This window comes from Notamacropus eugenii, chromosome 6 (genome assembly GCF_028372415.1).
Source record: "Notamacropus eugenii isolate mMacEug1 chromosome 6, mMacEug1.pri_v2, whole genome shotgun sequence".
NCBI classification, from domain to species: Eukaryota; Metazoa; Chordata; class Mammalia; order Diprotodontia; family Macropodidae; genus Notamacropus; species Notamacropus eugenii.
This window is the reverse complement of record NC_092877.1, coordinates 59601765-59624083: the sequence shown is the minus strand read 5'-3', so window position 1 is coordinate 59624083 and position 22319 is coordinate 59601765. Positions and strand designations below refer to the sequence as shown.

The 22319-nt window shown below is 40.9% G+C and overlaps 1 protein-coding gene across 6 annotated transcripts in view; it reads right to left on the bottom strand.

Moving 5' to 3' along the window:
• Positions 1 to 551: 551 nt before the first annotated feature.
• Positions 552 to 22319, bottom strand: part of PPP2R2C (protein phosphatase 2 regulatory subunit Bgamma) — a 399818-nt gene continuing 378050 nt past the window's right edge. For all 6 annotated transcript variants that reach the window (XM_072620180.1, XM_072620183.1, XM_072620181.1 and 3 more), the window contains 3 exons: positions 19720 to 19889; positions 14572 to 14663; positions 552 to 3770 (listed from right to left, as the gene is read on the bottom strand). In XM_072620180.1, coding sequence (XP_072476281.1) covers positions 3479 to 3770; positions 14572 to 14663; positions 19720 to 19889 — 554 coding nt within the window. In that variant the 3' untranslated portion in view covers positions 552 to 3478. The remainder of the gene's footprint in view (positions 3771 to 14571; positions 14664 to 19719; positions 19890 to 22319) is intronic.

Sequence of the window (22319 nt, the reverse complement as noted above, 5' to 3'; positions counted from 1 at the left end):
TTCTAGTCCCTTGCATGTACAAATCTTTAATGGCTTGTAATGTAGCCTATTTTATGAGGCTGTTTCCAGTCACACACACACACAACATAAACCCAGATAGAGACATACATACAGGAAGTCATCAGGTAACTGGATTTCCCAGAACTGTCCTTCTCTGCCAGAGGTTTAACCAGACATTCTTGCTCTCCCTCCTAAAAACATTATTAAACTAGCTCAGAAGCCTGGGATAACTCACAGGTGCTTTCAGCTCACTAAGTGAGCTTTTAGGTGCTCTCAGAAAGGAAGGAAGGCTGGTGCCCATGTCAGGGACACTTCTCCAGAAAACCCCTCCAGACAGTAGCATTCATTAATTGGGTTGCTAGGCTAAATCAGACAAATGAATATAAGCTCTTCGAGAAAAGGCTCTATTTTTTTTTTTTTTTTGGTCTATATCCTCAGTATCAAGCACAGTGCCTAGCATGGAGCAGATAATGTTTGTTGGATGAATGAAATTGAATTGAATCCTTAGCTCTTCCCATACCATCTTCAGACAGAAAGAACACTTTCGAGCCTTTTACGTCTGTCATTTTTGTTGTCCTTTTATTGGAAAAAGCTGGTATTAACATATTTATATTTTTATCCAACAACAGTTAGCTAGTTTGTGAAACACAAAGAAAAAAATGCAGCCATGAACTACAGCTTTCAGAACAATCAGCTTGACCAACGTTACCACCACTTACTCTACACCACCGAAAGCTTAATCCCCAAAGAAAGTTGTTTTAAAAAAAATGGAAAAAAAATCAGAAAATAAACAAAAAACCCTCACAATGACAATGTTACCTCTCATACATTCAAGAAGACCAGAAAATTGAATCACAGTAAGAATGCAAAGTTTATGAATAACATACTGGTCCTTAATTTTTTCTCTAGTTCTTTTCCCTCCTATAACATTTTCTGCACTTGACTCATGATGAGAGCATGCTTCTGTCTGGAAATTAGGAATTTCCCAGAGTTCCAGAGACACATTTTCCTTCAAAGAAGAGCTTTTTTTTGTACCTAAATTTTAAAAACGGAATTAAGGTACAAGAAATTCAAATGATAACTGTTGTGTTAAGACCTGCTTTATAATACCTTATCTATAGACTCATACTTTGAAGATGTTGAAAGTTAAGTATATGGTTTGACAGTATTTTTAGTAAATGCAAGTAAGAGCTGTTAGCCATTTGAGCCAAAAGGGGAAATGGGGAAATGGAAAAATGTCCAAATAATTGTGTGAGACCCTCAAAGCTTTAGTTTAGATCTAACAAGATTTCTATACAATTTACCACATTCTTAAACCTTTTTACAAGGAAAACAAAACCAAAATCAAAACCAAGCCCAAACCAACCCTCTGATTGTTAAATTTAATTAGAATAAATATGTACATATAATACTGTCCAAGTCATTTAGAGTATACAGTGATTTATAAACAAACATTCCTCATTCCCTTTGATTCTTTAAAAAAAAGTTAACGTACACATTTCAGAGTGTCTGTATAGTATGGCTGGAAGTGGGTGCACATGCGTTTGTGCTTTTAAATACACAAAAATAGTTATTGGTCGAGAAAACTTCAGTTGGACAATATTTCTGGGTCATGTCAAGACATCATTATAAAAAAAGTTGGATCCTGTTGGTAATCTCTGTAAGCTGTGGTCACATTTCTCTGCTTTCTAAATCAAAATACAAAATGCTGCAGGATCATTTCACTGTCTGTTTGCTAATGGGGGGAATGGTGAATGTGGACTTTCTCAAGGGACTGATGAGTTTTTCTTTAAGACACAGATGGGCTCATGAAATCAGTGATCTGTCTCAACCACAGTTTGCAAATGTGTTTGCTGACTTTGGGAGAGTTAGAGCTCTCAACTCCATATGTGCAGTAAAATACCCTTAAAGGACAAGAAATCTGCCATTTGTTTTCTTGGCCCAGTTGTGTTAATTATTCCCCTCCACCACCACCCCCAAAAAGATTTTAAATGGGCTTTTTATTTTAATTTTTAGAGTCAGCTCAATCATCCAAGGACATGAGCCATTGAGTCATGAGCTGCACATGCACACAGAGGGCAAAATTCATAACCCTTAAACATGGCAGAGCAAACTTGGGATCATAGGCAGCATGGTGTGGGGACAATGAGCAAGCACTGGCTTCAGAGACAGAGGACCTGAGTGAGAATGCCAACTCTGCCCCTGACTACCTTCATGTGACCTCACTGAGCAAGTTCCTTTCCTTCCTTGGGCCTTATTTTCTTCATCTGGAAAATGGAACTAGATGATCTTCAAGAACCCTTCCAATCCTAAAATCCCATTTACAGAAGGAAGAGACCCTAGGGATCTTTATGTCCAACCACATCATTTTGCACACTGAGGAAACTAAGGCTCAGGGAGATGGGATGACTCGCCCAAGAAAACAAACACCAGAGGTAGTATCTAACCCAGGTCATTTCTCTCCCAATCCAGGGTTCTTTCCTCCACTCCTTGTACCAGCCATGGAAGACGATGCTTTTTAACAAGCCACTTCCTACCTTCTGAGATCTGTATGACATAAGTCAAATTAAATTTGCTTCTGTCTCTCCCAGGATACATAAAAATGTCCTACAGAGATGAAAAAAGTCACCTTAAAGTCAGGTCTCAGGGACTGCTAGCAGTCACATGAGTCACCATTTTTCTTTCCCTCTAGAAACTGAAATAAACTTGGATTATTTAAGGAAGAGAAGTAAAACTGAACTTGGCAAATATGTTTGTGGAGTTGCTTTCTGATGTGAGGGAGGTAGGTGGGAGAAAAAGGGAGAATGAATGTTAGTCTGAAGCAATAAGACCTGGAAAGAACCTAGAGATCATTCGGTTGAACTTCCATTTTACAGAGGAAGAAACTGAGCCCACCCACCCCTCAAAAAGTGACTTGCCCAAGGTCACAGAGCAAATAAATAGCAAGGCCAATGTTTGAACCTGGGTTCTCTTTCCTGGTCAACCTTAAGAGCTGGTCTCAGGTTCACCAGCTGTCTCCACAGCCATGGTGATGAAGGGATGTCTCTCCATCACTCATGCTAAATCTGTATAGAAACCAAAGTGCTGAGAGAAGCTTGAAGTGGAAACTTAACTTGTGGATGTAAAAAAGCTCTAATAATGTGGTAAACACTAAAGACCTAGGAAGAGAGTGTATAATGGACCCTAATTGTTAAAAAACTGACAAGCGTGTCACCTTGCTGGAGTGCCTTTTGCCCCTTAGTTACAGTGAATCCTGGGTTTCTGTTTTATTAAATGGCCATCATCATCATCATCTTGGGGAATTTGGGGTGGGGGGGAGGGAGGGTTGGGAAGGTGAGGTGGCGGTGGGAAGCTGGGACAGAGAAGGACAAATTCCACCACCACGACCACTTTTCTTTTTCTCTGTTTCTCTCTCCGACGGTCATCTCGTACCATCTGCAAAAGGCTGGTTGATAAATACAGAGGATTATTGATAAACCTAGTGCATCTCGGAGTTCACTTTATCCTGGAATATGTAAAGATTGTTTGTCGCTGCGATGGCAATGATGTTCTCGGCGGGATGCCAGGCTGTGTGAAGTATCTTCTTGGTAAAGTCCAAGCTGTCTACGCTGATGTCATCTTTCCGGCGTTTGCCACCCACACAGACGCGGCGGGGCTTGAGGATGGCTCTGGGCTTGCTGCTTTCCCTAGAGGCCTCCAGGGTGACATCACGCTTGGTGTTCCGGTCAAACATTCTGAAGAAATTATTGTAGGCACCGGTCATGATGACACTGGAGGGAGAAGGAAGACAGTTTAGTTGGGGAACTGTCCAGAGTCCTGATTGTACATGCTCTCACCAGCCCTTGGTTTGGTCTTGCCAACATGAGGATGCTTCCCTAACCCAACGAGGTGAGGATCCTTTTCTATCTGTAATCACTATGTGTTTAACTCTGCTCCCCTTTAGATTACCCAGAAAAATAATGTTTTTTTTCCATTTCAGTCATATCCAAATCTTTGTGACCCCCCTTTGGGGTTTTCTTGGCAAAGGAACTGGAGTGGCTTGCTATCTCCTTCTCCAGCTCATTTTACAGATGAGGAAACTGAGGCAATCAGGGTTAAGTGACTTGCCCAGGGTCACACAGCTACTGAGTATCTGAGACTGTACTTGAAATCATTAAGATGACTGTTCCTGGTTCCAAGCTCAATGCTCTATCCACTGAACCACCAGAAATATAATGGGGATCTTCAAATCTTTACTAGCAATTAGTCTAAAGTACATAAATGATAGGGAGGTCGAGTGGCATGATAGCTAGAGAACTTAGAGCTGTAGGGCCAGAAAAACTTGGGTTCAAGTCCCTCTTCTGACACATTCTGACTGTGTGACCCTGGGCCAAGCAACTTAACCTCCCAGTCTTCTAGGCAACTCCCTAAGACTAACATTGCAAAGAAGGCTCTTAATCTTTTTTATTGTCATGGATCCCTTTGGAAGTCTGGGAATGCCTACGGATCCCTTCTCAGACTAATGATTTTTACATACATAAAATAAAACATGTAGGATTTTACAAAGGAAACCAGTATATCAAAATCGTCATAAAAATATTTTAAAACAAAAAGTTCACAAACCCCAGGTTAAGAATTTGGGGGTTAGAGTTTTCTCATCTGGGAGTTCCATGGCATCAGAGATCCAATCTTTATTCATATACAATTGATGGAGTATCACAGTGGGGATTGTCGCTTCTGAAAAAGTCTTTTCTATCTCTGAAAGTTTGTGATAATGTGAAATATTGGGCTGCAGATATAATGGATGATGCTCTTAGTCTTCAGCCTCCAAACTGGTCAGAAAATGACCAATGCAGACAATGTTGTTAAACCTACTTCTAGTTGTATCTGGGGATCCCTAGACCAAATGTGGGGTTCACCATCTTCCTCTTATGAAGTTTGCCCAATTTGTGACTGTGCCAGCGTCCCAGGCCCTCAAGTCACAATGCTTTCATTCGTATGTCTTTCTTGACTAATATTCCTGTCACTGTTTCCAGAATTCATTCATTCATTCATGAAGTTTACCATGTGTCCGCTATGTATGAAGCTGGAAGATGGAACAGGAAATGCTTCCTATTCTATAGGAGCTTAGAATAAATCAACTGCTAATTAACAATGCATGGGATTAAAATGACAGTAATTCACAGAGATGGTCCAAGTGTACAGATAATCTTAGAGTGGTTTTAAGCCATTAGCTTTGTGGCTTTTAAGCTTTTAGTTTAAAGAACTAGTATCTTAAGACCACATTAAGACTTTTGTACCACCCTGAATATTCAATGATCCACATCAGTTGACTTCCCACCTCTTCAAAGGAGGATTAGGAAAAGGTGCTTCTATACCTTCCCTGCAGAGGTGGAGGACTATGGGTGTTTGCTGTTACTGTTGTTGAGTCATTCAGTCATCTACAAGACCCCATGGTCAAAAGTTGATGGGATTTTCTTGGCAAAGATACCAAAGGAGTTTGCCATTTCCTCCTTGGTGCGCCTTGTCTTACAGATGAGGAGCTGAGGCAAACAGGGGTTAGTTAAGTGACTTGCCCAGGATCCCACAACTAGTTAAGTGTATGAAGCCAGATTTGAGCTCCGATCTTTCTGACTCAAAGGCCCATTGTACCACCTAGCTGCTCCACTATGGGTGTAGAACACTGCAAATAATGTCACCCATTTTCAAAGTGGTATTAATCTTGCTAAACTGTTTTCCCCCTTCCATTTTATTCTTTGTCATAAAGGATTACTACCTGAGAAAGGGAGAGGAGAAATATAGGTGATATAAAAAGAAAAGATATCAAAAAAATTTTATTTTAAAATAAATATGAATGCAAAAAAAAACTCCCATAGAATGGCATGCCTAGAAGGTAACTTGGGATGCTGAATATTAGAACTAGAGTGGACATTAAACAATACAGTATCAGACTTTAGAGGTCAGTTAATCCCTACAGACATAGAAGGTTAAGGGGCTTGCTCAAATTACCTAGTTACTAAGTGGTAGAGTCAGGAGCTCCTGATTCTAGTCCAGTGATCTTTTCACCTTGCCTTGGCTGCCTCTCTTACCTTTGCTGGTAATCTCTTGGCCTACTTTGATTCTTTGAGAGATCCAAGATTTCATGAGAATGAACACTCCCTGCACTGATACAATCTGCGAGAGTTGCCAAGGTAGGGTCTAAAAAACTCATTCTCTGATACCTTGGATGTTCATGGGGAGAGAGAACCAAATGACATAAAGTGAGCTGGTGAAGGACATGGCAAACCACTTCAGTATCTTTGCTAAGAAAACCCCAAATGGGGTCGAAAAGAGTTGGACACAACTGAAATGACTGAACGATAACATCCACGTCATATGATGCTCAGTCTCCACAGTCTCATTGTGCTCCTCTAGAAAATGAGGGTGTTATACCATGTGATCACTAAAGTTCTTTCTAGAACCAAATCTTTCAAATAGCCTTATGATTCAGAATTAACTGAAATCTGGTTCTTCATATCTGAGAATTCTTTTTTCATTTGAATCTTTACCTAGGTTTGAAGTTGGTTTCTACTGAGAAGAATGCAGGTGCTACTTCCTTGTTCTGTCATAATCCCTTATGGAAAAGCCAGAATGGCAGTTCAAGGCTATAATCCTGGAGAGGATAAGGCTGGGGGTTCTAAGCTATGGTAGGCCTAAAGCCATTCTGATATCTACAACTCCAGCACCAATATGATGAGTCCATGGGAGTGGGGAGCCACCAGACCACCTAAGGACAGGCAAACCATCCCAGTTTGGAAGTACAACAGACAAAGCTTTGGTTCCAGTCTGAAGTGGGATCAAGCCTGTGAGTGATGGCTGCATTTCCAACATGGCTGAGATAAGAAGACTCTAGAGAAGATTTGTGTTCAAGGATGGATTGGATTAGAAAGTATTTGAAGCTCCTTCCGGTTCTAAAATTAATGAGATTCTGGAAACTGGGTGGAAAGATAGAAATCACCTGGTTTTTAATTCAGATTATAATGTAAAAGACGAAGCTGCAAAAACAAACCATCTTTTATATGTACCTAACTGGGCTTTGGTGGTTCTGTGTGGTGGGGTGACACAGTGTGATTCTGTGTGTTGGGGTGATTAAACGTGCTGAAAGACTTTGCTGGGTGTATCCTGCACCCTTCTCTTGTCCAAGTACACAATGATTAATGTGTCCTTCTGCAAATGAGATCAATTCTGTCTGACAGCCTTAGTTCCTGTTCCCTGCAGTTCCCAAACATCCATCTTGGGCTAATCAGAGCAAGCCCATATTGATTTGCTAAGCAGCCTCTGCAATAGACCTGGATTAACTCCTTAGTGGGGGCCAAAACTCATCTCGAACAGTGTGACAGTGGTGTCTGGAAATGAATAAATAGATAAAGGGACTCTAATTCGCTCTTGCTTTTTGTAACAAGGACTAACATTTCTCTAGCACTTTTTTCATTATAACTATATGAGGCAAAGTAATACACGAGTCATTATGCCCATTTTACAAATGAGGAAACTAAGGCTCCCAGAAGTGAGATGGAGGAAAGCAGCAATGGTATAATGGAAATCACGATGGATTTGGAGTCAGAAGATCTGTCTGAGGCTCTGTTTCTTCAAATGTAAAATGAGGAGCTTGGACTAGGTCAGTGATACCACAAACAGATCCCTACAGAACCTTAGAAATCTACAAAAGAACATCGTCTACCTTGTATTATATTTTTATTTATTTTGTCAGACGTTTAATCTGGTTCAGCAGCACTAGGATATTTGGCTGACTGCTTGGGGTCCACTATGATCCTGTGACTTGAGTGAGCAATTACACAACATATAACCTTTAAAGCTGGGATTTGAACCCCGGCCGCTCCTAACTTTAGCTCAAACACTCCTATCATACCACACTAACTCTGTTCAATGTCAACAATTTGATATTTATTAAACACGACTGGACACAGAACCTCATATTGGGGGTATAAAGTTTATGTAAATCCCTGGCCTCATGGAACTCACATTCCAGTAAGGAAATGAAACACCAAAAGATGACTAAATTACACATTATTACATGAGTACAGGATATGGTTACAGAGAGAGGCACGGTGGGCCTTCACTTCCAGGCTCTGAACTTTAAACTCTACCTGAAAGTCAAAAGGGAAGATTTTTCTCTCTTGCCACTCTCTGTTCAGCCATAACTTTAGTATTTGGACAAAACATCCTCTAAAGTCCCTTCCAACTCCAAGATTCTATGAGTCCTGTGCTTCCTTGTGACTGCTGCTATAATGTTTTATTAAACTACTCATTAATCATTTTAACTAAGAGTTCATATGACAGGGATGTGGTGATGATTAAATGAGACAATATATGTAAAAAGGTTTCTATAAACTCTAAGCCCCTACATTAACGTAAGCTATTATTATTACTACTACTGCTTCTAGTAGTAAAATGCTTTATGACCTGACATGTGCTACAAATATATAATTCTTACCCAGTACCTAGAATGATCTATCACTTCATTATTTCATATATTCTATCTACTAATGGAGAGCAAAGCCTCGCTATAGATGACCACTTAGAGCTTGATCAGACACTGAAGATGCCAAGGTCATCCAGTGCATCCTGGGTCATTGCCAGTCATCTTGACTCTTGTCCTGCCACTGGACTTTGATGACTCAAGAAGAGAAAATGAGGCTGATGACCATGCAACTGTGTCTCACTCAAATCAAATTCACAGTTAAGTCAAGACATCATCGCATGATGTCATTGGTCCTCTTTGAAAACGAAGAACAAACAACAAGTGTAGATTCCTTTCACCTGTGAATTGGCCTACATGGCTGCTGAGGTCGCTTCCACCTCTCAAATGACTCTTAGGTAATTCTCAAGAGTTATCATGGCCAAAAACAATTTATTGCCTGGTTGGCATTCTTTTGGTGATGAGCTGCTCTAAGATTAGCTAGGCTGGTATTTCAGATGATCTTCTATCACTGGGTCCCTACTCACATAAAGCCAATACAAAGTAAACAAAAGTTGATTTTGAGAAAGACCTCAGTGGGAAGGTAACACTTTAGCTGAGCTTAGAATGAAGCTAAAATCTGATGATGCAGAGGTGAGTGGGGACTACACTCCAGTGATGGAGGTGAGAAACAATATCAGATATGGAGAAGAACACATGGGAGTGCATGGAGGAGAACAAGGTGAAATTAGTCTGCAAACATAGGTTGGAACTAAACTGGTGACGGGCTTTAAATGCCACTCAGAGGAGTTTGGGTCTTGTCCTGGAGGCAATGCGCAGCCACTAAAGCTTCTGGAGCAAGGCTGTGACATGGTCAGGCCCATGCTTTGGGAATATTAATTTGTCAGCTATGTGGAGAAAGGAGAGACTTGATTTTGGCAATGTGGAGAAAGGAGAGACGAGGTAGGAAGATCAAACAGGAGACTACAAGGACAGCCTTAGGGTCAAGGGACAATGAAATTCTGAACTAGAGTGATGCCCAAATGAGTGGAGAAGAGGGAACTGATGTTCCTTCAGTGGGGAACGGGACAAAGTACTGAGGTGAAAAATGGAATTAGTAATCACAAATATAGCAGTCTGCCCAGGAGAATTAGCGGGAGAGGTACCATGCCAAGGACTTACAGGGCATCAAGGTTGAGGGCCAGTTTGAGGTTAGGATATTGAAGTAAACAAATAAAAGTAGAACTGGGAATGCTACAGAGAACCAAGGTTGGGAATGCGACTGGAAATGCCAGAGAAGGTAGTGAGGCGATGGAAGCTGCAGGTCATTACTACGTTCTCTGGACAGGGACAACACAGCCAAGCCCCTCTCATTCTGTCACTTAATGGGGTACATCAAGTCCAAGTCTTGATGCTGACTCTATAAGGACATGGTCAAAATACAATGTCACCTATCTGAGGTTAAGTTCATTTGGGATTCATAAGAAATAACAACGTTAAAGCACTGTTATGGAATCTGACAAATGGGGTTGAGTCCTATTCAGAGGCTCATTGTGAGACATCTATAAAATAAGACAGATGGACTAGATGATCCCACCTGTAAAGCTTACTACACTTACTCACTATACTTAAAAATGGGGAGTTTTGTCAAGGTAAGTGTTCCCTCCACCACAATTTAGTTCATGCTCTACAGGAGTTGCTATGGCTCCAAAATTCTTTGCTGTGCAACCACAATGAACCTCCATGAATCTCACCAGTCCTTGGATGGCAACTCTTGTCCTTTTCTAGTTTGGCATAAGACCTGGCATCCTTACTACATCCTTACTGTGTGATCTTGGGCAAGTCACTCAATCATCTTTATTTGTGAGAATGAGAAGGTTGGATTAGCTGAACTCTTAGATCTCTTCCAGTTCTACAGTTATGATTCTACGGGTATATCCTTAAGGTCCCTTTCAATGCTAAGTCCTAATAGAGCTATGAGCAGAGTTTAAAAAAAAGTAAGACTAAAAACAAAGTACTTGTTTCATTTATCTTTTAGAGGACACAGTCAAAAGGTAGCAAGTACTATGCATGGCATTTCATCTTCTTCCATTCTGGTATGTTTCCGTGGGAAGTGATGGTTTCTGTCATCATTCCAAAAACAACCTAACCCTGCCTCCTACACTCAAGGAGTGGGATGAATGGAGTGATGCTTTTTTTTAAAGGAAATGTTGCAAGTTTAATGGAGACCAGTTGATTTCACACAAAGCTAATTCCTCAGATCTGTCAAGAGGGGATTGGAGCAAGATGATTAAAATCATTTTAAACCCACACAGTTAATAATCCTTCTATTAAGGCTCAGATAGCAAGCTATTTTTCCCACTTACTTCCTGGAGGAAAAATCTCACAAAAGACAAGTTGGTTGGAATGGTTTGGGGAGGCTGAGGGTGTTGGGGTCTGTCTGGCCATTTAGCACCAAGCTCTGAGTTAGGCTACAGTTAACTAGTTAATAAGTTGATACCGAAGTGGAAGAGTTGGTCTCTCTGCTAGAAGTCCTGCTATGGGTAAGCTGCGTATGCACTGGAGTTGTCTTAATGATGAGGAAGGTTCCCTCAGCATAAAAGAGGCTGGTGGAATTTCCCTTGTTTAAATGACTTGAAGATCAGCTTGGAAGGACTTGGTAATACACTGCTTTTTTCTCACTTCTGGCAATTCTAGCTCCACAACCGTGTGACCCTGAGATAGACTGAGGATGTTAGGAGAAGACATGTAAAGCACTTCAGAAGCTTTCTAGGGCACACTCCTCATTCTAAAATAAAGAAAGGGAGATAGCGAGAGATTAAGAGTTTTGTCCGAGGTCGCTCAGTTACGGGTTAGAACACTGGTCTTCTAACTTCAGAGACGGTGCTCCCTGAAAATGCCTCCTATCCCTCTAAGCCTCTGTTTTCTCATCTGTAAAATGAGACTAAAAACCATTGCATTAACCTACCTCATGGTGATCTTGTTAGGAAAGTTTCATAAATCTTAAAAGTGCTACATAAATGTTATATAAATAGCCGCTAGCTACTACTAAAGGGTTACATAGACATGACTTTCTGATAATCTCTTATTAATAACTTTCAAGAAATTCTATCTTTGGGACCTCCTCGTGGTATGGTTTCTTGGTGACTATGTCAGTGAAGTTCAAACTCTGCTAGGTCTGATGCCAAACTAGAAAAGGACAAGAGTTGCCATCCAAGGACTGGTTAGATTCATGGAGGTTCATTGTGGTTGCACAGCAAAGGATTTTGGAGCCATAGCAACTCCTGATGAGCACGAACTAAGTTGGAGTGGAAGGAATACTCACCTTGACAAAACTCCCCATCCTTAAAGTAGTGCTGGACCACTTGGAGCACCAAAAGTAACCACAACATGCTCTATTTGGCTTAGTTGGTTCTAATGTGCATGGTCATAGATGGGGATCCCTCACATGGAACCTTCTATATTCTTGAGGGAAGGCATGTTTTCAACTCACCATGCCTCAAATAATCAAATGAAGAGATGGCAGAAGACACCCTCAACCTACACCCCTTTGGAGGTGGGATATGCACAAATGTTACACATTGTACCAGTTTTCAGACTTTCTGTACCTTATTGATGTGTTGTGCTATGTGCTATACTTGTGCATTACAGGGTGACTCTTGGAGAAGAAGGAGGAAACATGGGATACTATGGTGATGTAAGAAACAGAAAATATCAAGAACTTTAAAAAAAAAACCAAATAATCTGGGAGTCCAAACTCATCATAGACTTTTAACTTTCCTTTAACATGATAAAGACCCTCTTCTGAGAGTCTCCAACCCTCCAAAGCACATAGAAACAAGTAAAGTCCCACAATATACTGTATCCACAGGGATACATCTCAAGAAACCACAGAAGCAAAAAACAGCAGAGCTGGAGGAGATGAGAGAAACCATCTAATTCTGAGACCCAGACAGGTGGACGTATTTGCCCCAAATGCCACAGCTGGGTTAGATCACAGGCTTTTTCACTTATTAGACATCTGCATAGCTTAGCTAGCCTTGCTGTAGTTATTGTTTGGTTGTATCCAACTTCACGGCCCCATTTAGGTTTTTTTGGCAGAGATATTAGAGTAGTTTTGGCATTTCCTTTCCCAGCTTGTTTTACAGATGAGGAAACTGAAGCAAAGTGTAAGTGACTTCCCAAGGGTTACACAGCCAGTAAGTATCTAAGTATCTGATTTTTTAACTCAGGAAGATGAGTCTGCCTCCAGGTCTATCATTCTGTTCACCTATCTAGCTGCCTCTAGCTATCCTTAGCAACATTATAATTATCAAAGGATATCTAGTTTACCTTACCACTGTTTGGAATGGGGGAGCATTAAAAATCATCCCTCTTCCACTTGGCTCCATTCAGAGCAATAGCTCTTATGAAATTGGGCCCCGTTGAATCATATGGCTTGAGGACTGGCTTGAGGAGACAACTTTCTGTTCTTAGGCTAAGGGGGCCTTCTTGATTCAAAACAACCTGGTCCCTTCAGAGCTCCCAAGTCAGGGCCAGGGACCATCCAACTTTCTCCATAAAAAAAGAAGGCTAAGATCACTGATAGGTATGCAGACAGTATCCTTTGGGTGATGTACTCCTGACAGCCACAAACTCCATACAAATAGCCCAGAGTAACAACAGTATTCAGACAGGTAACACTACGAACTCACACTTCTATAAAAACTTACAATTCAAAGAGTACTTTTTGCATAGCATGCCTACACAGTTATTAGGTGCAAATGTTAGTTGTTGGATTTTTTTCTTTTATAAATAAGGAAACAACAGAATCTTGGGGCCTTTCCCAATGCCACAGAGCTGGGGAGTCAGTCACAAAGCAAAAACTTGTGTTTTTCAAATCTACTGCTCAGTTCACTACGTTAAACAACCTCAGCTTGCTAAGGCAGCTGGGCACCATGAGATGATAACCAGCAACGTGTGGGAGCCACCTGCTGGCGCTTGTAGTACTTGCTTACAGGTAAAGGGCTTTTGTTCCTTCTCCTTGAAGCTCAGCACGAACAGGTGTGTCTGTGTGTGTGTGTGCACCCACGCATGTGTGTGTGCACGTGTGCGCGCGCACACGTGTGCGTGTGCCTCTGTGTGTGTGTGTGTGTGTATGTGTGTGTGTCTGTGTGAATGTTTAGCATCAAGTCAAACATGGACCTGATGGTGGGTGAACATTCCTGTTTTACTGAATGCTCTTCTAAATTATACCCATTTGCCAGTCCCTCATTAGACTGGTGACATGATGAAAGAGACATCACTCACCAGAAAAGTGGCATTAAACCGCCACACTTGCCTTAAAGTGAACAACGAATATCAGAGCATCACCCACAGGTTCCTCCTTGTCCACACAGTCATTTCATTGTTTGGTGAACTAAGTCAGCATTACTAGTCTACTCCTTGGGGAAGAATATGTTTGAAATTTCTCACCATTTTCTCACACACAAGCACATGCACACACATGCACACTCACCCATGCACACCCCTTATCAGTCAGTAGTAGGAACTCAGTCCATTTCACCATGTAACATTTATAATCAGAGGATAGAGTTATACACAAAGCTGATAAATGAACAATATTTACAATACAGCTTAGTGAAATGTGTTCTTCCATGTTGTGGACTTTCGTGTCTAGAATACTGCCTTCCACATAATTTGCCCATTAATTTGTCCATTAGCCCCTGTCTGTCTCCCCTTGTCATACAACCTGACTACCTGATTTCTTGATGTTGGTGTTGGTGGTTTGTTTGTTTTGAACATGTAATGAGAATGACGAACGTCATCAAAGACTTTCTTTGGTCACTGTTCTAACAGCTTGTTGCAGCATCTCCATTGCATTACTGAGCTCCCACTTAAGATCAGAAGAAACTCAGTTATGACCTAACTCAGGAGTTTGGAATGTGTGATCAGGCCAGTGGAGATAATGGAAGCATTTGAGGAAAGATCTGGTATTTTACACCTTCGCTCAAGGTCATCAGCAACAAGGACAGAACCTCTTAAGAGGCAGCTAATAATGACTCCAGAGAGACGGTCTCAGCTGACACAAAGAGGTAGTCCGGCAGAGGTTTCCATTCTGGGTTAAATGAACCACAGGATGGAGTCAGAGTTACCTGTCAGACCCATTCCAGGCACATTCAAACTTGTCAAAAATGCAGTCATTTTCATACAGGGAACACAGCTTGCTCCTAAGGTAATCGTGAACCTGTTAAGAGAAAATGAACCTAGTTATTCTCCAGAGAAATATGGATGATCTGTTATAATTCACCACCCTTCCAATGCCATAACTAACATTTGTAGAATGATTTCTTATCCAAATGCTTTCCTTTACCATGACTTTGCTGGATAGGTAGTGCAGATATCATTTCCTCCATTTTACAGATGAGGTAAACTGAGTCACAGAAGGATGGAGGGGATTTATCCTTCTTTGAATTTTCCATGGTTGTCAGTCTGGAGCTCTAGGTCTAGAACCAGAGCTGGAAGGAATTTCAGAAGCTTATTTGACCTAAGCTCTCGTATTACAGATGAAGAAACTGAGGCCTGTGGAAACAGTGACTTGCCCAAGGTTACACCTCTTCATTTATTATATTCTAACTTGTATTTCAGTTATCTTTCCATCTTGAAGAGATCATAGTTCTGAAAGTCTTTGAATTGAAGATGCTATGACTAATTCTATAATTCTAACAGGGTTTGTAAATAAGCAAGTCCCCCTGACCTCATGTGGGCTAAACTCAGTTCAGCAGAGCATGGCATAATGGAAAAAGCATTTGATTCGAGAGTCTCCTATGACTTTATATAAGTCTTTGACTCTGTGACTTTATCACTCTGAATTTCCAAGATCTTATGATTCCATAAGTCTAAGATTTCTAAACTTTCTGTGAATCTATGATCCTGTGAAGGCAATGGCACCACTTTATGACAATACCATATGGTTCTTGAATTTGACCTCTGTCTGTTTTCACAGAAGACTTATATGAGAAAGCATCATTGTGTTCACTTCCACCAAGACCCTAAATGGAAATCTAGTCTGATAGAAAGGCATTTGTAAATTGATTAATTACAAGTCAGCAAATAGATTAGTAATTAATTAGATATCTAATGAAAATGACCATGGAAATAAATGACATCTTGCTGTCCTATTTCTGTGTGGATAGGCCATTACCCTAAGAAACAGTGTATCACACTAGCTTATCCCTCTCCAAAAATATGTGCCCAGGATAACAGAGCTAAGAGCCAAATTACTTGGCATGCATTGGATGCATAGAGGACACCATAGGTAGGGTGGGATAGTGGAAAGAACCCAAGATTAAGGGTCACAGTCACAGAATGTTAGACTTCAAAGTCCCCCTAGTGGTTAAGTCCAACTCCATTCTACAAAAGAGAAAATGGAGGCTCAGAAGATGGAAAATGACTTGCTCACCATCACAGAGTGAGTCAGCAGTCTAATAGTCATTTGGACTCTAGTTCTTTCCATTGTGCTAGGTGTGATGGAATTGAGTTTGAGCTTGAGAGAAGTCAAAGGGACTTGCTTAGTAAGTCTTGCCATTGATTAGGAAGTGAGTTTATTCAGTATAATATAATTACATATATATATATATATATATAATATAATATTCAAAATAAGGCTTCACTGAGCCTTAATTTCCTCATCCATAATGCTACCTACACCCTGATGACATCACAATTTGTTTTAAGGATCAGATAAGCTAAAATATGTAATAAAAAACCCATGATAACTGCAAAGTGCTATCAGATAAATGCAAGCTGCTGCTAGCTACCATCATTGTTTGAATTCTATGTATCTAATGATCTGGAAGGATTTTGAGTGTGTGTGTGTGTGTGTGTGTGTGTGTGTGTGTGTGTGTGTGTGTGTATCCAGGATCCCACTACCACTTGTCAGGAATACTGGGGAGTTTTCCTTTCAAGCTGAGGGCAGGAATATTTTATTTTTATTTTTGTATCTCTAACACTGCAGGGTCTTACACACTGTAGGTGTTTAATAAATGTTTGCTGACCAAAAGACCCATGATGGAAAATGCTCCCCACATTTGGAGAAAGAAACTACAAAGCCTGAATGCATATCAAAGCATACTATTTGCTCTCTCTCTATTTTTTTTAAATTTTGCTTTGTTTTACTTCTTCTTTCTCATAGTTTATCCCATCAGTTCTAATTCTTCTTTACAACATGACTGATGTGACAATGTTTAATATGAATCTATATGTAGAAACACTATCAGATTGCTGCTGTCTTGGGGAGGGGCAGGGGAAGGAGATGGAGACAATTTAAAACTCAAAAGTTTGTGGAACTGAATGATGAAAACAAAATTAATTAGTTAATTAAAAATTTTAAAAATAAAATAAGAGTGGGACTAGAGCCCAAGTAAAATGAATGAATAAATGAATGAATGAGTGAGTGAATGAATGAATGGATGGATGGATGAACGAACAAATAAATAAATAAATGAGTGAGTGAATAAATGAATGAATGAATGTTTGATGAATTAAAGATAAAGTTGGATTGGGTGACCTCAGAGGTCTCTGTCATTTCTGAGATTCTATGTCAAGCCTAGATAAGTTTGGAAGACATCTTGAGAATGAACCTCTAATAGCTAATGTTTATATAGCCTTTGCTATATGACAGGCACTATGCTAAGAGCTTTACAATGACTATATCATTCGATCTTCACAACAACTCTGGGAGGTAGGTACTACTACTTTCCTCATTTTATAGATGAGGAAACCAAGGCAAATATGGGTTAGGTGAAATGTTCAGGGTCGCACACAGATAATAAGTATCTGAGGCCAGATTTGAACTCAGGTCTTCCAAACTCCAGGCCCAGTGCTCTATTCATTGTGCTAACTTGCTGTCTGTATCCACGTGGATGTCATTTTTTTCATCCCTAGCTATTCAAAAAAATTCTCCCAAGAGGAGCCATGACTTCTATGTATGAGAGAGTGCCTGCATCGGCCCTTGAAATATTGTAACCCTATCACCGTGACGGCAAAAGGGACTTTTTCAAAAGATGAACACAAAATCATGATTTATAAGAAGCAATTCTATTTCTGGCCTTCCAGAAAATCCTGCATTCTACAGCTTCTGTCTCTGGAAAAGACTCCTCTTTACTCCATAGTTACAATGGTAAACATTCCTTTCTAGAGAGGGCACGTTTACCATCTGGATCTCCTTCTTTATAGAGAATAGAATGCCCTGCAAGGATTGGCCAGTCAAGATGCTCTCACCCCTACTTTGAGGGTAAACCTTTGGTGAGGCTGAGAGCTCCCTGCCTTCCCTGATTCCTCCTCCCCTGAAGAGAGGTTTCTTTTTCCTTTGATCCTCCAGAGCTCTCCTTCTCCCCCAAGCTGCTAGTCTGTTGTATTTACTTCTCTATGCAGCTTGTAGGTGTCTGTTTATGTACAGGTGGTCTCCCTGCTCAGAGGCATGTCAAAGTGAATATTCTCAGCCCTGCTCCCTATTGATCCTGAGGTATAAACAGATTGCTGCCTAATGGATTTGGCAGCCAAGAGACATGGTGCATAGAGCGCTGAACTTGGAGTGAAGAAGACCTAAGTTAAGATCCTGCCTCAGAATTTTTGAGTTATGTGATCCTAGACAAGTCAGTTAAGGGCTATCAGCCTCAGTTTCATCATCTTTAAAATGGGAAATATATATATGTATAGATGCACACACACATATATGTATGTATAGGGTTGTTATGAAGATCAAACAGGCTCGTATATTCAAAGAACTTTTGAAACCTAATAACATTATATTAATTCTTCTTCTTTTCTGAAACTTCAAACTGAAACTTTCAAATACACAAAGCACATACAGTAGCTGGGCTATTTCTACCTCTGATCAAGGTTTCTCCATTGCTCCAAACCCCGAGGTGGCCTTGAGGCCATAGGTTCCCCACCTCTACCCTAAACCCTTTAGCCAGAAATCAGTTTTCTTTCTCCTTTGAACTCTCAGAGAACTTCCTGGTCCCCTCCACCCCCACCCTATAGTACTTTCCCCTCTAATGTTACTTCCCATCTACTCTGCATGAACCTTACATGTACCTATTTATGTCTACAATGTCTCTCCCACCAGAATGCAGGCAGGGGCTGATTTCACTTTTTTCCCTATATACCCAGGGTTTGGCACAGTACTTGGCACACAGTGAGCAGTTACTAAATGCTTCTTGACTGACTGCACTTCATGAATTTTGCCCCATATTATACTTACTTGTTTCATCTTTCTACTCACCTATGAACTCCTTAAAGTTGGGGGAGTTATTATTTAACTTTATATCCCCTCTACAGTGCCAAGCTCAGTTCTTCTACTATACAGTAGAAGCTTAATAAATTGGTAAATTTGAATTACATTGAATGGACATAGGGATTCTCTTTCCATAGGATAATGTTTCTAGGTTTACTGAAGGAGTTCTTCCTGCATTAGTTATCTACAGGAATGAAGGCACCTCCCCAAATTGAAGTTCGCATGATTTAGAGCTGGAAAGGACTTTTATTGTTCTTGTTCATTTGTGCCTGACTCTTGGAGTTCTTGGCAAAAAGGGGTTTGCCATTTCTTTTTCTAGCTCATTTTACAGAAGAGGAAACTGAGGCAAATAGGGTGAAGAGACTTGCCCAGGGTCACATGGCTAGGAATTGCCTGAGGTCAGATTTGAACTCATGAAGATGAGTCTTCCTGACTCCAGTCCTGGCACTCTAGCCATTGTGCCACCTAGCTGCCCTTGGAAGGGAACACAGAAAGCACCTGATCCAACCTCTACTTGAAACATGAGTCCCCTTTACCACATCCACAAATTCAGCCTAAAAGATTCCAGAGATGAGGAGATCACTTCCTGACCATACAGGCCATTTCATTACTAATCTATTCTAAACAATAGGTTCTCATACTGAGCTGAACCCCAATGCCCTGTGATTTCCTCCCAGGGGCCCTAATTCTGTCCATTGGAGTTGTTCAGTCCCCTCGATTCATAGTATCACAGAATTTAAAGCTAGGAGAGACCTTAGAATATACCTGGTCGAATTTCTTCATTTTATAGATGAGGGAACTGAGGCTGAGTGAAGTGAAAGGGACTTGATCAAAGGTATGTTCAACTAGTAGAGAAACTAGGTTCTCTGACTCCAAATTCAGAGTTCTTTCTCCTGTGACACCATGCCTCTGACACCCTTGGGACCCATCATAGAGCATCTGACACTAGGGGCACCTTTGGCAGAATGGGAGTTTCTGAAAGGAAGAAATGGTCGCTGCCTACCTGGTATGTTTCTATAGGCTTTGTTTCCATATTCAGATCCCAAACTTTGACCGTGAGGTAATCCCTGGTGAGCATGAACCGGCCACTGTGGCTGAACTTGACATCGGACACCGAGGAGATGATTTCAGAGAAGAAGGATCTATTACTGGGGTCTTCGGGTTCTTCAAAAACTGCAGAGGCAAAGAAATAAAGAACAATGACCTTAGAAAGGAAGCTCCATGAGGTTGGCCGGGGACATATTTTATTCAAATATTACCTCCTCCAAGAAGCCTTCCCAACCCCTGTGATATTTCAATTGTTCTCAGAGTGTTATTGAGCTCAGAATTAAAATACTAAAGCAAAGTTACAATGTGCCACTCTTCCAGCGTAGTCTGCTTTCACTCTCTGCTCAATTATTATGAAACATGGTTATAGTGGGATGATTTGGGGGACCCCTGATCTGCTGGACAGGGGCAGCTCTCCTGGAGAGGGCCAGGTTCTCTGGCTCCTTGCTGAACAGCAAGTGCATTGCTGGGATGATGAAGCAGACCAAAGAGGAGTTCCCTGTGTCAACAAGGCAAGGTATATGTTCCTCATCAAAGGACCAAAATGCCTGTCCAGATCTGTAGGAGGTGATCTCATCCAGTCAATCATCACCCTCCATTAAACCATACATTATAACTATCTTCTATCAATCTATCTAGCTATTTCTCTCTTCCTTCCTTTTTTCTTCCTTCCTTTCTCTTCCTTCCTTCCCACCCCCCCTCCCCCCTTTCTTTTTCCTCTATTAGACTGTAACCTCTATGACATCAAGAACTGTGTTTTCTCTCCAAGTTGTATCTCCACCAGTGTTTGGCACAGTACCCTGCACATAACAGGGGTTGAATAAATGTACTGAATTGAAAAGCCTAATCCTTATGGTCTTTGACAGTGACTTAAATCTCACCATCTTATAAAAGCTTCCCAAGAGAGCTGTCCAAAAATGGAATGGGCTGATTCAAGGAGTAACAAGTTTCCCATCATTAGAGGTCTTTAACTAGAGGACGTTATAAAGATGATAATATCCTCCTGTACACGATTTATGATTCTCCTACGAACTACCTCTTTGGATCCTCTCCTTGAAAAGGAAGGGAAAGTGAACATGGTATCTAAGAGCTAAAAGGGACCTCGGAGATCATGTAGGTCAATCTCTTGATTTGACAGATGGGGAAAATGTTGGGCTCAAATTCAGGGTTTCCAAAACCTAGCTCAGCACTCTTTCCATTACACACATGACACAATCCAGGACCCCTAGGAATAGCAGTGAATCAACTCCCCCAGACCCTTTCTTCCATCTTCACTCACCATACCCTTCCTCTTGACACTCATCCAGGGAAGCAGCCCTTTTGGAAATAAGACATGACAACTGTTCTCCTCAGCAGTCACAGCTACTGAAAGCCCAGAGATGAAAGCTCTCGCCACCAAAGTCCTTGGCACCATCGAATGACTCAGCATCAGAAACAGATACCATGTTATGGATGGAGATAACACTGAAGAAACTACATTGCCTTCTGCTTTGGCACTGTATTCTCATGACCACCAGGCCATTCTCCAGACTTTTAGTTTAAAGCTCCTCTCTGTGTTTGTCTCCCCAGTTAGAATGTGAGCTCCTTTAAAGCAGAAACTTTTTTCTCCTTACATCCCCAGTCCTTAGCACAGTGCTTTGCACACAAGTACTTAATAAATGGCTGTTTCTTTCATTCATTTAAGAGAGGGAACACAAAAATTAATTTCCTAGCAGCAATGAAACCTCCTAAATTGATAACTTTTGAGAATACTTTTTATTAAAGCCCAAACAGTTTAGAATTCTATAATAACAGCTTCCAGAAAGTATTGCATGTAGGATCCTGGGTCAGGAGCTGGAGGAGATATCAAGATAAGTAAGACAGAGATTTGGGCTCATGGAATAGACATACTAAATATGAATGGCTTCTGGCAGTGCTGGGTACCTAATGGACATCTAGTAAATACTCATAGGATGATGATAATGATAATGATGGCTAGTATTTATATAGAGCTTGAAGATTTGCATGGTACTTTACAAACATTTCTCTTAATCTCACAACAACCCTGGGAGGTACGTGCTATTTATTATCTCCATTTTATAGATAAGGAAACTAAAGAGGTTAAGTGACTGTTCCAGGGCGACTGAGCCAGTAAGTGTGTGAGGCAGGATTTGAATTCAGAGCTCACGGACTCCAGGTCCAGCACTGTACCACTTAGCCACCTCCAACTAATTTGTTGACAATGAGTGTTTGAATCTATCTTCTTCCATCTTCACTCACTTGTACCCTTCCTCCTAATGCTCATCCAGGGAAGCAGCCCTTGTGGAGATAAGCCAGAACAATTTTATAAGGCAGGTAAGAAACAGAGGCTCTAAGATAAGGACTCAACCAATGAATAAGGAAAGCGGGCAGGATTTGAATCCAGATCTTATGAATCCAAGTCCCAAAGTCTTGGGACTTAGAGAAGCTTGATAGTGGCAAGACCATTTGATGCAGATGATAAACATGAAGGGGACCTAGTGTGGCTGAGCACACCCTGCTAAATATGGCACAGAGCAAAACAGAGTACTTCAAAAA